At 39.7% G+C, this 15,022-nt stretch overlaps 1 protein-coding gene across 2 annotated transcripts in view; it reads right to left on the reverse strand.

Moving 5' to 3' along the window:
• Positions 1–15,022, reverse strand: part of MYH15 (myosin heavy chain 15) — a 147,864-nt gene that overhangs the window by 5,013 nt on the left and 127,829 nt on the right. For both annotated transcript variants that reach the window (XM_072722453.1, XM_072722454.1), the window contains one exon: positions 755–850. In XM_072722453.1, the coding sequence (XP_072578554.1) occupies positions 755–850 (96 nt within the window). The remainder of the gene's footprint in view (positions 1–754; positions 851–15,022) is intronic.

The raw sequence follows: 15,022 nt of genomic DNA on the forward strand, positions 1-15,022 counted from the left end.
CTTTCTAACAGACATTAGATTCATTTTTATAACCATCATTCTCTGGAAATTTAGAATCTGCTTAGGATGTTCCACTAATTGGATATAGTATGGCTCTCACAGGCATGTTACATGTAAGAAAAACCACAGTTGTTTTATAATCAGTTAAACATCCTAGTTTACCTTTGAGGGAGGTTTATCTTGAAAAATTATACAACAGGTAATTTTTAGACATAGCAGTGTTTTAGCCTGAATCTTTGAAATAATTCAAAATCCCAAAGAGATATTAGGCATAAGCCAATGTATATGGCACTAATGAATTACATGCTATGTAGCTATGGCTATAAACCCAGGGTGGGCAAGTACATTTCAAATGTTGGTAGTCTGGGCCATAGTCATGTCCAGGCTCATCAGGAAAAAGGACTATGAGCCACATTTATGCTCACCCAAGGTTCTGAGGTGAGGAAGGCCCCAGGATGGCTACCTGACCAAAAATTCACCATCCCTATATGACACCATATTCTTACTTGACTCATTTCTTGCAAGGCACATATTTGAGTGTAACCACAATGTGAGGGTAAGAGCTCTGGCTCCCTGGAGTGGAAAAGTAGCAAAATTTCTGAGCATGGGTGATAATTCTCATTTGAGAAAAAATTAGAGAATGAACAGACTTTAAGCTGGGCTGGTCCTCTCTAGACAAAGTGCTTACCTATCTCCATTAATCAAAAACAATGGCTAGGAAACCTGTAAGACGACAGCAGCTCCAAGTACTTACTGCTGCCTCCATTTGCTGCTTGTAACTTTGTACTTGTAGCTGAAGTTTATCCATCAGAGTCTGCATCCTGCTCAGATTTGTCTTGTCTTCCTCTACCTGGAATGCATAAATATGTATATGAAGGCGATTTGAATGATCCAGAAGTCTATATTGGGAGTTGCCTCATGAGAAAATAAGAGTTAGGAAACTTTATTACACAATTTATCTGAGTTGTGATTTGAAAAATGAGTCTAACTTTATTCATCCCAAGTTTTGAGAAAGTAACACAGCTCTGAGTACTAACAGCCATTGCTCCTTATCCACCACAGAACTCCAATCGCCTTTGCTGAAATAGAAGTTAAAGCCACTAGTTTCAATTCAGTCAGCAGTCCTCCTATCCTAACCAAGCTACACCTGCCTGTGGTTTCTCAGTAGGAATGAAGTACCATTGTTACCAAAGCTGCATGTGCAATATTAGAAACCAGTCCCTCTCTCTCACTAATCAACTCTTCACTTGAACTTTCTAACTGACTCTTGGCCTTGGATAATGAAACTATAGAAAAGGTAAGTTTTCTGGAATTCTGGTGTGGGCATCAGCAGAGATTGGAAAATTCTATGAGCTGTGGGGATGTTGGTGTATACATTCTCATTGCTTCCATTGCAATCCAAGCATGGGATAGAGAAAGGAAATCTAGTAAGATAGTGTTTCTCAACTGTGCTCTACAGAGCCTTGGGTATTCTGAGGAAACAGGAGGGCAGGTAAGATTCTGTATGTTCTCCACTTTCCCATGACCTTTTAACTAGAGTATTTCCATTTTGGAACTGGTGACCTTCCCAAAAGAATATTTCAACTGGCTGATGGTTGAGATACTGATCTAATCAAGACCTACCCTTGCTGCTCAAATTATTTTCCTGTTTTCATCTTATCTATTTCATCAAATGTTAACACCTTTGGTGACTTTCATGGTCTTTCCACCTACCTCCCACTGCCTTCCAGACACCTCCTCCACTCCAACTATGTTCATCTCCTATTACCTCAGAGCTCTCCTGCTTATTCCCTCCTTTATAAGTTCAGTCAATATCCCCTCCCCCAGACACAGCACAGAGGCAATGGATAGAAACACCTAGCCTTTCCATTAAAGAGGTCTCTTTGCTTATCTTAGTAGCTGCAGGCTAGGGGCAGGCTTCTAATTTAATACACATCAAGGAGCTGACTGTGATAGTCTCTGGAGGCTGGAGAGGAAGGTAAGCATCATATTCAAACTTGCCCTCTGCCTCACTCCAGGTTTCTGATATCCCTCAGAAAGGAGCCTGTTTTTTTTTAACGATTTATTTATTCATGAGAGACAGAGAGAGGCAGAGACATAGAGGAAGAAGCAGGCTCCTCAGAGGGAGCCAGATGAAGACTCAATCCCCAGACTGGGATCACATCCTGAGCCAAAGGCAGATGCTCAACCACTGAGCCACCCAGGCATCCCAGAAAGGAGCTTTTAAAGGTGTGTTTGGCACCTTAGTTTTGTGGCTGCTGCCGAGGGAATACCCCATGAAGGCATGGCTCTGGTGGCCAGTGCGACTTATGCTCATGGGTCCCATAGGACTACAACAAACAAAAACTGCTTAACCAGCTGTCCTCTCCCCTACCATGGCACAGCATAGAAGCAGCATACTTAAATGCCATCATTCTGTAAAAGAGGCCAATTCATTTGTCTTACTAGCTATGACTAAGAAGCTGGCTTCTAATTTAATATACATCAAGGGGCTGACTGCAATCTTCTCCAGAGACTGGGAAGCTGGTGGGAGCAAGCTTTATGCTCTCCATCTGCTTCACTCTAGCTTGCTGCTATTGACAAGAAAGGAGCTTGTGCACAGATCTAGTGCCCTAGATTTTGTAGCTCTGCCCAGAAGACACATCCCTTGGCAGCCTGGCTCTGATGGCCAGCAGGACTTGTATTCACAGGATCAATGGGTTTGTAGCAAACAAAGAACTCATTCTTACATAGCTAGTATACCAAGGCTTAGCACAAAAAAACCCAGAAATGTCTATCTCCTGGTTTTCCTCTAGAAAAGATATATTTGCATATTTTAAAAGCTTTGACCTAAGGAGCCAGCTTCCAATCAGCCTGCATCTAGGTACCTAGATCCACCCCCTTTGGGACACTAATAGTCTGGGACACCCTCAATTATTGGGAGCCACTAGGAACAAAAAAGATTGCTTGGATAATCATAAAGGTTTTAGAAACAACCAAGAGCTAGAGCAGTGTTAAACAATAAAGATCATCTCCTACATGAGGTCACTCTTTCAAGACTAGGAGAGGTATCTTTTAGGTAATGCATAGAAATTAGTACAGAGAGGCAAAGACAATGAAGGAACAGAGGAATGTTCTCCAAACAAAAGAGCAAAATAAAATCTCAGAAAAAAGAGATCTACCTGATAAATGATTTTTTAAAATCAGGTAAGTGATTTACCTGATAAAGAGTTCAAAATAATGGTCATAAAGATGCTCACCAAGCTCAGGAGAAGAATGAATGAACAAAGTGAAAATTTCAACAGAGACAGAAAATATAACAAAGTACCAAATGGAATCACAGTGATAAAGAATACAGTAAGTAGACCGGAAAGTACAACAAGGGGGTTCAACAGCTGAGTAGGGGAAGAAGAAGAAAGGTTCAGTGAACTTGAAGACAGGACAGTGTAATTAATCTCATCAGGGCAGCAAAAAGATAAAGAATGAAAAAAAGTGAAGATAACTTAAGAGACTTATAGGAGAACATCAAACAGACTAACATTTGTACTATAAGGGTCCCAGAAGGACAATAGAGAAAGGGGCAGAAAACATTTGAAAAAAAATCATGGCAGGAAATTGTCCTAACCCAGGGAAAGAAAAAGACATCCAGATCCAGGAAGTTCAGAGACTTCCAAATAAAAAGAACCTAAAGAGGGCCACATCAAAATGCACAATATTAGATTGTCAAAGACAAGGAAAGAATCTTAAAAGTAGCAAGAGAAAAACAACTTGGGAAACTCCATAGGACTATATAAGCAGATTTTTCAGCAAACCTTTTCCAGGCCAATAGGGAATGGCATAATATGTTTAAAGAGCTGAAAGGAAAAAAAGAAACTGTCAATCAAGAATACTCTACCTGGCAAAGTTGTCCTTCAGAACTGAAGGAGAGATGAACAGTTCTCCACACAAGCCAAAACTAAAGGAATTCAGTGTCATTAGAGTGGTCTTACAAGAAATGTTAAAGGGACTTCAATAAGCTGAAATGAAAGGGCACTACTTAATAACAGGAAAATAAACGTATAAATCTCACTGTTAAGGATTTGTAGAATTCAGGATAATATAATGCTGTAATGATAGTGGGTAAATAACTTATGTATCTGATGCGAAGGTTAAAAGACAAAACTTCCAAAATCTGTTAATGAATCCACAAGATAAAAATATGTAATTTGTGACTTCAAAAACATAAATGTGATTAGGGAGGAGAATAAAAATATAGAGCTTTAGAATGCATCCCAACTGAAGCTTAAAATAGACTATTATTGGGGCACCTGGGTGGCTCAGTGGTTGAGTGTCTGCCTTTGGCAAGGTTGTGATCCCAGAGTCCTGAGATTGAGTCATGCCTCAGGCTCCCCAGAGGGAGCCTGCTTCTCCTTCTGCCTATGTCTCTGCCTTTCTCACTGTTTCTCTCATGAATAAATCCTTAAAAAAATAGACTATTATAAATATAGGTTGTTCTATGTAAGCTTCACGGTAACCGCAAAGTGAAAACCTACAGTAGATACAAAAACCTATAATAGATACATAAGATAAAGAGAAAGGAATCTAACCACACTGCAGAAAACCATCGAATCACAAAGAAAACAAGAACATAAGAAAGGAACAAAGGAATCACAAAACAGCCAGAAAACTAACAAACTGGTAATTATATACATTCCTATCAATAATTACCTTAACTATAAATGGAGCAAATTCTCCAATCAAAAGACAGAGTGGCTAAATGAATAAAGAAACAAGACTCATCTACTTGCTGCCTACAAGAGACTCACTCTAAAGACACACAGACTAAAGGAGAAGGAATTGAGCAAGATAGTCCCTGCAAATGTTAACCAAAATGAAGGTGGGGTAGCTACACTTCTATCAGACAAAACAGATGTTAAGACAAAGATCTTAATAAGAGACAAAGCCATTATATAATGATAAAGGGGTCAATTCAACAAGAGGATATAGTATTTGTAAATATGCATCAATATAGGAACATCTACCTATTAGCAAATATTAGTCTCTTAAGCAAATATTAATAGACCTAAAGGGAAAAATAAACAATAATATAAAAATAGGAGGGGAATACCTGATTTTTGTTAATGGATAGATAATACAGACAGAAAATCATTAAGGAAACATAATCCTTAAACAAAACATTAGAACAGATGGACTTAACAGACTGTATATGTTCCAACCAAAAGCAACAGAATACATGTTATTCTCAAGCATGTGCACAACATTCCTCAGAATAGATATGTTAGACCACAAAACAAGTCTTAATAAATTTAAAAGAATGAAATCATACCAAATATCATCTCTGACCACAACAGTATGAAACTAGAAATTATTAAAGAAATTTGGAAAATTCACAAGCATATGAAGATTAAACAACATCATTAAACAACCAATGGGTCAAAGAAGAAATCAAAAGAGAAATAAAAAAAATACCAATACCTTGAAGGCTTATATGCAACCAATAAATTACTAAACTCTATCTCTCAAGTTAAATAAAATATTCTTTAAAATATTCTCATGCTATAGTGTTCATCACATAAAAGTTTGTACCTCTAATTTCTTCATTTTGGGTATTACCTCTTATCAATATAAACTTTCTTTTTCTCCATTAAAAAAAATACCCTGAGGAAAACAGATATAGAAATACAGCATACCAAAACTTATGATATACAGCAAAAGCAGTTCTAATACAGAAGTTCATAGTAATAAATGTCCACATTAAGAAATGAAGGAAGAGCTCAAATAAAAAAAAAACTAACTTCATGCCTTAAGGAATTAGAAGAAAAAACAAAGACCTATGTTACTAAAAGGAAGGAAATAACAAAAATCAGAATGAAAATAAATGAAGTAAAAACTAAAAAGACAATAGAAGGGGCACCTGGGTGGCTAGTGGTTGAGCATAGCCTTTGGCTCAGGTCAGGATCCCAGGGTCCTGGGATTGAGTTCCACACCCAGTTCCCCATAGGGAGCCTGCTTCTCCTTCTGCCTGTGTCTCTACCTCTCTCTGTGTGTTTTTTCATAAATAAATAAATAAATAAAATCTTTTAAAAAGACAGTAGAAAAGACCAATGAAACTAAGAGCTGTTTTTTTTTTGAAAAATTTTTTTCTTCAATTTATTTATTTATGATAGTCACAGAGAGAGAGAGAGAGAGAGAGAGAGAGGCAGAGACACAGGCAGAGGGAGAAGCAGGCTTCATGCACCGGGAGCCCGATGTGGGATTCGATCCCAGGTCTCCAGGATTGCGCCCTGGACCAAAGGCAGGCGCCAAACCGCTGCGCCACCCAGGGATCCCCAAGAGCTGTTTTTCTAAAGATAAACAAAGTTGATAAATATTTAACTAGACATACCAAGAAAAAATGAGGACTCAAATAAAATTAGAAATGAAAGAGGAGACATTACAGCTGATGCCACATAAATAACAAAGGATCATAAGAAACTACTATAAACAACTATATATAAAAAAATTTATAACCTAGAAGAAATGAATAAATGAATTCAGTAAAGTGGCCATATATGAAATTAATATACATAAATCTGTTGCTTTTCTGTACACTAATAATGAAGTAACAGAAAGATAAACAGAAAGAAAACAATTCTACAGATTCAATGTACTCCTTATCAAAATGCCAGTAGTATTTTTCACAGACCTAGAACAAATAATACTAAAATTTGTAGAACCACAAAAGACCCCAAATAGCCAAAGCAGTCTTGAGAAAGAACAAAACGGGAGGTATAACAGTCTCAGATTTCAAGATATACTACAAAGCTATAATAAAACATTGTGGTATTAGCATGAAAATAGATACATCGATCAATAGAACAGAATAGAGAGCCCCAGAATAAATTTACAGCTATATAGTCAGTTAATCTATGACAAAGGCAGCAGAATATAAAATAAGGAATGACAGTCTTTTCAATAATTGGTGCTAGGAAATCTGGACAACTACATGCAAAGGAATGAAACTGGACCACTTGTTTTTACATTATACACAATAATAAACTCCAACTGTATTAAAGATTTAAATGTAAGCCCTGAAACCATAAAACTCCTAGAAGAAAACATATGCAGTAATCTCTTAGATACCAGCCTTAGCAATGGATATATACAGATGTCTCCTTAGGCAAGGGGAATAAAAGCACAAATGAACTATTGGGATTAGACCAAACTTAATAGCTTTTGCACAGCAAAGAAAACCATCAACAAAACAAAAGGACCACCTACTGAATGGGAGAACATATTTGCAAATGATTTACCTGTTGAGGGGTTAATATCCAGAATTTATGGAGAACTTACATAACTCAGCACCAAAAAAACAAATAATCTGATTTAAAAATGGGCAGAGGATCTGAATAGGTATTTCTCAAAGAAGGCATATAGATGGCCAACATCATTAATCAGCAGTAAAATGCAAATCAAAACTCCAATGAGGGACGCCTGGGTGGCTCAGCGGTTGAGCCTCTGCCTTCAGCTCAGGGCGTGATCCTGGAGTCCCGGGGATCTAGTGCCACTTTGGGCTCCCTGCATGGAGCCTGCTTCTCTCTCTGCCTATGTCTCTGCCTCTCTCTCAGTGTCTCTCATGAATAAATAAATAAAATCTTAAAAAAAAAAAAAAACAATGAGATATCACCTTACACCTGTCAGAATGACCAAAATCAAAAACACAAGAAACATGTTGGCAAGGATGTGGAGAAAAAGGAACCTTTGTGCACTGTTGGTGGGAATATAAATTTGTTAAGTCAATTTACATTGGAAAACAGTTTCTCAAAAAATAAAAAATAGAAATACCATACAATCCACTAATTCCACTATTGGGTATTTATCCAAAGAATACAAAAACACTAATTTACAAAGATATATGCATCCCTATGTTTATGATAGCCAAGATGTGGAAACAACTTGAGTGTCCACACAAAGATGAATGGATAAAGAAGAGTTTTGTATATATATATAACTCAGACATAAAAAAGGATGCAAGTTTGCCATTTGCAGCAACATGAATGGACCTTGAGGTTATTATGCTAAGTGAAACCAGCCAGAGAGAAAGATAAATGCCATGTGATTTCACTTATATGGGTAATCTAAAAATCAAAATGAAGAAACTACATAGTAAAAAGAGAATCTTAAATACAGAGAACTAGTTGGTCACCAGTGGTGGAGGGATGGGCAGAAAGGGGTAAGGGGAGTGGGAGGTATAGTCTTCCAGCTTTGTAATGAATAATTCATGAGATGCGAGGCGCAACATAGGGAATATAGTCAGCTACACTTCTGGAGAACATAGCATAACATCTAGAGGTGTCAAATCACTGTTGTACACATGAAACTAATATATTTTTTCCATCTATACTTTAACAACAACAAAATTTTAATTAAACAAAATTGATAAACTTTTTGCTAGACTCACCAAGAAAAGAGAGGACTGAAATAAATAAAATTAGAAATGAAAGAGGAGACATTACAAGTGATACAACAGAAATGCAAAGGATCATAAAAAAAACTATTATAAACAGTTATATGCTAAAAATTTGGATAATTTAAAAGAAATAGATAAATTCTTAGAACATACATCCTACCAAGACTGAAGCATGAATAAATAGAAAATCTGAAATCAAAAGCAAGAAACAACAAATGTTGGCAAGGACGTAGAGAAAAAGGAAATCTCTTGCACGTTGGTGGGAATGCAAATTGGTGCAGCCACTCTGAAAACAGTATGGAGGTTCCTCAAAAAATTAAAAATAGACATATCCTATGATCCAGGAATTGCACTACTGAGTATTTACCCAAAAAATAAGAAAACACTAATTCAAAGGAATACATGCACCCCTATGTTTACTGCAGCATTATTTACAATAGCCAAACTATGGAAGTGGAAGCAGCCCCCATGTCCTTTGATAGATGAATGGATAAAGAAGATGTGGTTGTGTATATTCACAACCGTGAATATGTGCCGTATTATTGGTATGTTATTCAGCCGTAATAAAGAATGAAATCTTGCCATTTACAACAACATGGACAGATCTAGAGAGTATAATGCTCAGTGAAATAAGTCAGAGAAAGACCAAAACCATATAATTTCCCTCATATGTGGAATTTATGAAACAAAACAAATGAATAAAGAAAAGAAGGAGGAGACAAACCAAGAAACAGGCTATTAACTATGGAGGACAAACAGATGTTTACCAAAGGGGGAGTGGGTGGAGGGATAAGGGAATTAGGGGATGGGGATTAAAGAGTACACTTCTTATGATTTAAAAAAAAGTGATAAAAATAAGTAAGTAAAGCTCAATACCAATAATAATAATAATAATAATAATAATAATAATAATGTGAACAGACCAATTACTCATAAAAGATTGGATGGGTAATAAAAAACTTCCTAACAAACAAAAGCCCAGGACCTGATGTCTTCACTGGTAAATTCTTTCACATGTTGAAAGAAGAATTAATACTAATTCTTCCCAAATTTCTTTCCAAAATTGAAGAGGGGGAACACTTCCAAACACCTTTTACAAGGCCAGCACTGCCCTGATATCAAACCAAAAGAGAGAAAGAGAGAGAAAAGAAATAAAGAAAATTATAGGCCAGTATCTCTGATCAATATGGATACAAAAATCCTCAAGAAAGTATTTAGCAAACTGAATTCAATGATACCTTAAAAGGATCATATGCCATGACCAAATTGGATTTATTCCAAGGGTACAAAGATGATTCAACATTTGCAAGTCAATGTGATACACCACATTAACAAAATGAAGAATAGAAATCATATGATCATCTCAATACATGGGGAAAAAGCATTTGACAAAATTCAATATCAATCGATGATAAAAACCTCTCAACAAGGTGGATATAGAAGGTTGTATCTCAAGATAATAAAGGCTGTATATGAAAATCCCACAGCTGACATCATACTCAATAAAAAACAGATTTTTCCTCTGAGATCAGGGACAAGACAAAGATGCCTATTCTTTCCACTTTTATTCAACATATTACTGGATGTCCCAGCCAGAGCAGTTAGGCAAGAAAAAGAAATAGAAGGCATCCAGATCAGAAAGGAAGAAGTAAAACTGTCTTGCTTTGCAGATAATATAATAGCACATGTAACAAAACAAAACAAAAAACCACTAAAGATTCCACCAAAAACTATTAGAAATAATAAACAGTAAAGTTGCAGGATATAAAAACATACAAAAATCAGTTGTGTTTCTGATAATAACAAACTATCAGAAAGAGAAATTAAGGAATTCCTGGGGCACCTGGATGGCTCAGTCAGTTAAGCCACTGACTCTTGATTTCAACTCAGATCATGGAAGGCAAGAAAAAGAAAAAGAAATAGAAAATAGATCAGCTATCATATCATGATCTTAGGGTCCTTGGATTGAACCCCAAATCTGCTTGTCTCACTCCCCCTTTGTCCTCCCTCTGCTTGTGCTCTCTAAAATAAATAAATAAATCTTAAAAAATGGAAAGGAAACAATCCCATTTACAAATGCATCAAGAAGGGTAAAATATTTAGGAATGAGTTTAACCAAAGGGATGAAAGACCTGTGCCTTGAAAACCCTGACATTGATAAAAAGAAATTTAAGATGACACAAATAAAATGGAAAGATATTCCATGTTCATGGATTAGAAAAATTAACATTATTAAAATGCCCATATTACACATGGTGTTTTACAGTTTCAGGGAAATCCCTATCATAATTTCAATTGCATCTTTTAGACACAGAACAATTTAAAAACTTGTATGGTATCACAAGACACCCAAAATAGCCAAAGAAATTGAGAAAGAAGAAAACTCAGTGCATCATGCTTCCTGATTTCAAACTGTATTATAAAGCTATAGTAATCAAAATAGTATGACATTGACATAAAAACAGACACATAGATCAGTGAAACCAACTGCCCAGAAATAAATCCACATATATATATATATATGGTCAATTAATTTATGACAAAGGAGCTAAGAATATAAGAATATACAAGGAGAGTTTCCTTAATAAATGGTGTTAGGAAAATTGGGCAGCCACAGGCAAAAGAATGAAACTAAACCACTTTCTTATGCCATATACAAAATTATCTCAAAATGGCTTAAAGACTTAAATGTAAGATGTGAAATCCCGAAACCATAAAGTTCCTAGAATAAAAGAGGGGGTTACCTCTTTGAAATTGGTCTTGGCTATGAAATTTGAATTTGACAGCAAAAACGAAGGCAACAGAAGCAAAAATATATAAGTCGGACTACAAACTAGTTTGTAGTTTAGGGCAAACTAAAAATCTATTCAGCAAAGAAACAATAAAAAAATGAAAATGCAACCCGTGAAATAGGAGGAAATATTTTTAAATCCTATATTTGATAACGAATTAATATCTAACATACATAAAGAACTCCTACAACTGAATAGCAAAACAGAACAAAACAAAAAATATGATTTCAAAAACGGGCAGAGGAACAGAAACATGCAAAGATGCTCAACATCATTAATTATCAGGGAAATGCAAGTCAAAACAACTATGAGATATCACCTCACACCTATGAGAACATCTAAAATAAAATTAAAAAAAAAATGAAACAAGCGTTGGCAAAAATGTGGAGAAAAAGGAATCCTCATGCATGTTAGTGGGAATGCAAACTGGTGTGGCCACTGTGGAAAACAGCAGGGAGATTCCTCAAAAAAATAATTACTGTATGATCCAGGAACTCCACTACTGAGTATTTATCCAAAGAGTGTGAAAACACTAATTCATAAGGATACATGCACCCCTATGTTTATTGCAGCATTCTTTTTTTTTTTCTTGAGATTTTATTTATTTATTCATGAGAGACAGAGAGAGGCAGAGACATAGACAGAGGGAGAAGCACTCAATCCCAGGACCCCGGGATCACCCCATGAGCTGAAGGCAGATGCTTGTATATTTGAAAGCTGCTAAGAGAGTAAATCTTAAGAGTTCTAATCTCAAGAAAAATAAAATTTTGTAATTATGCATGGTGATGGATGTTAACAAAACTTATGATAATCATTTCACAATGATTGAACAAACATCAAATTACTATGTTGTACACCCAACACTAAGGCAATGTTACGTGCCAATTTTATCTCAATATAAATATATAAATACATAAGAAAGAAAAATCTATAAATACATAAGTGAAGAAATAAAGCGTTAACCAAGCCATTTCTATTGCCTAGAATGCTCCCCCACCCCACCTTAACGTACAATCTGACAGTGGAAAATTAATTACTAATTTTAAGCTAAGGCAGAGACCAAGAAATGCTTTTTCAATAAAATCTACTCTGCTTTCATCTGCCTATCCCTCTCCCTCCCAGGTTTAAGAAATTTGAAGGGTCATAGAATTGTGTGTATATAGGAAGTTTTAAAACCAATAGCGGTTTAATTGCTTACAACCAATTGGTGGGGGGGGGGGGGGGGCGGGTGTCCCTGGGTGGCGCAGCGGCTTAGTGCCTGCCTTTGGCCCAGGGCGCGATCCTGGAGACTCGGGATCGAGTCCCACGTCGGGCTCCCGGTGCATGGAGCCTGCTTCTCCCTCTGCCTGTGTCTCTGCCTCTCTCTCTCTCTCTATCATAAATAAATAAATAAATAAATAAATCAAAAAAAAATTTGCTAAAAAAAAAACCAATTTAGGGAGGCAAGAAAATTCACTGTGCTGGTAAAGGGCCACAAAGAAGAAAACCGAAGGAGGCTAGAAGGGGCTGCTAATGTTCATGATGTTCCTCCCACTTAAGGCAAAAGCTTAGGCTCCCATCCTGGGCCTGTGGAAGCCACGGTTGGGCGAGGCTCAGATTTCCCTTCTAGAACTTGCCCTTCAGCTGTGAGGAGGGCACCTACCTGCAAACCTCGGCAGCAGCACTTTTGGGATCTGCTGTGGCATTTACAGCCAGGTCACCCCTCGGCCAGCTGCGGGGCCTGCGGCTACGAGGATCTGGTCGTTCCCGCCTAACCCAGGCTCCTTCCCAGGCAATCCTGCTGCTGGAAAGTGCTCGGAGGTGAGCTGCGAATCTCAAGCCCCTAGTCCATCCCCCTCCCTTCACCCTTTCCTTTCGCGGGTGTCACACTCATACTGTGGTCCAACAGCTTTCCCTGCCTGATGCTGCCTGCCCTCCCCGCCCGCCCCCCGGCCACGTCTCCTTTGTCTTTCCAGGTATGGGTCCAATAAATCTCCTGTACTTCTAGAACTCCATCCTGGCCTCTGGTTCCCGGAGAAGCTACCCCAAGTCACATTTTGTTTCCTTCTCTCTAAAAATGAAGATACTATATCTGTCATTAGGTTAGTACAGATTAAATAACATCTATACATAGATCCTTGAATATAGAAAGCAGTCGAAGATAAGTGGAGCAGGTGGATGGGGGGTGCAGGAAAACTGTACCTTCTATAACGGTTGTAAGTTCCTGGTCTTATGTCCTGTTTTTTTTTTTTTTTTTTTTTTTTTTTAAGATTTTGTTTATTTATTCATGAGAGACACACAGAGAGAGGCGGAGACATAAGCAGATGGAGAAGCAGGCTCCCCTGCAAGGAGCCTGATGTGGGACTCGATCCCAGGACCCCAGGATCATGACCCGAGCCAAAGGCAGATGCTCAACCACTGAGCCACCTGGCAGTGGCTTATGTCCTCCTTCATAGCACATTATTCTGGGTACTAGAGAGAGAGAACTGGATGAGTTTCCATAAGCTGGAGGGACATCCAGGGAAGATAATGCCCCACGGGGACTGGCCATAGAACGACTGTGGTCCGGGTCACACTCGTGTCCCTTTCCAGTGTAGGAGGATATTCCCAGAGGATTTTTCCTAGGAAATGAAAAGCATATTGAGGCCCCTTGCAAAATGACATTTCCAACTGGCACCAACGACGTGCTATCATGAAACACCCCGCCTCATAGTCCTGGTGGTTATTTTGATGTTAAAGGAGAACAGATTGGATTGAGTCAGCATCTCTCTTGAATATTCCAAAACCAAGTACTGAGATCAAGGAATGCGGGGGGCTCTCTAATGTCTCCTTAAAGCGGCAGCACCTCGCTTAAGAGCTTGCACGAACCAGGCGCTCAGCAGGTGTTTCCGACTTAACGGCCGAATCAGGGCACGGGTGAGTCGATACACCCTAGGCCCTGCGCAGACACTTGGAAGAGACGAAGAACCATCCGTCCTTGGGGCGCCAGGGACCAATGGGGTGAGGCTGGGAAGGGCAAAGCCAGACCCAGCAGGGCAGGAAGGCCTTGGCCTGTTCCAGACGACCCTGCCTTCAGCAGACTAAGGAAGCGTATGAATAACCCGCAGGGAAAGGAGAAGAAAAACCCAGACGTCATTAGCAAGCGGCACTGTACCCCCGACAGGTGGCTGCTCCCCCGCCCTCGGGAGGACAGAGCACGCGGCCCTCAGGCTCCCTCGCCGCCAGGGGGCGCCCCGCGCAGGTGGGGGTGGAACAGGGGGTCAGAAGCGGGGACCAACCCGCCTAGGAAGGCGCCCGGCTCTGTGAGAAGCGGGGGGAGCAGCTGGACTCACCCTCCAGGCCACGCCGCTGCTGAGGGGCTCCGCCTCCTCGGCCACCACGTCCCGCCGCCGGGGAGGAAGGTCGGGGCCACAGCCCCGCGGGGAGCACCGGCAGGACTAGGGCCCCGAGCCCCGTGCAGGCGGCCGCCCGGACGCATGTGGCTTCTCTGGGCCTACGTGAGCTGCACGGCGCCGCAGGGGGGGCTAGAAGGGGACCCTGGGTGTCCCCGGCCTCACCCGGGTGGGGCGCACCTGGGCGGGCCTCACCTGGGCGGGCCTCACCTGGGCGGGCCTCACGTGAGCGGGGCGCCCCTGGTGTGGCCCCAGAGGATGCGGAGGATGCCAGTGGGGCCCCGGAGTGGCGTGTCGCCTCGGTTTTTGGAGGGAAGACAGGGCAGGGCAGCGTTAGTGACGGGTGGTGCTTGGCGCTCGGCTTCAGCGACGCCTTCGGTCCTGCCGAGGAGTCTTCCCGCCTCTTTCCAGTCACCGGCTGGAGAGCCGCG

The sequence above is a fragment of the Vulpes vulpes genome, chromosome 1, assembly GCF_048418805.1.
Source record: "Vulpes vulpes isolate BD-2025 chromosome 1, VulVul3, whole genome shotgun sequence".
Classification (NCBI taxonomy): domain Eukaryota; kingdom Metazoa; phylum Chordata; class Mammalia; order Carnivora; family Canidae; genus Vulpes; species Vulpes vulpes.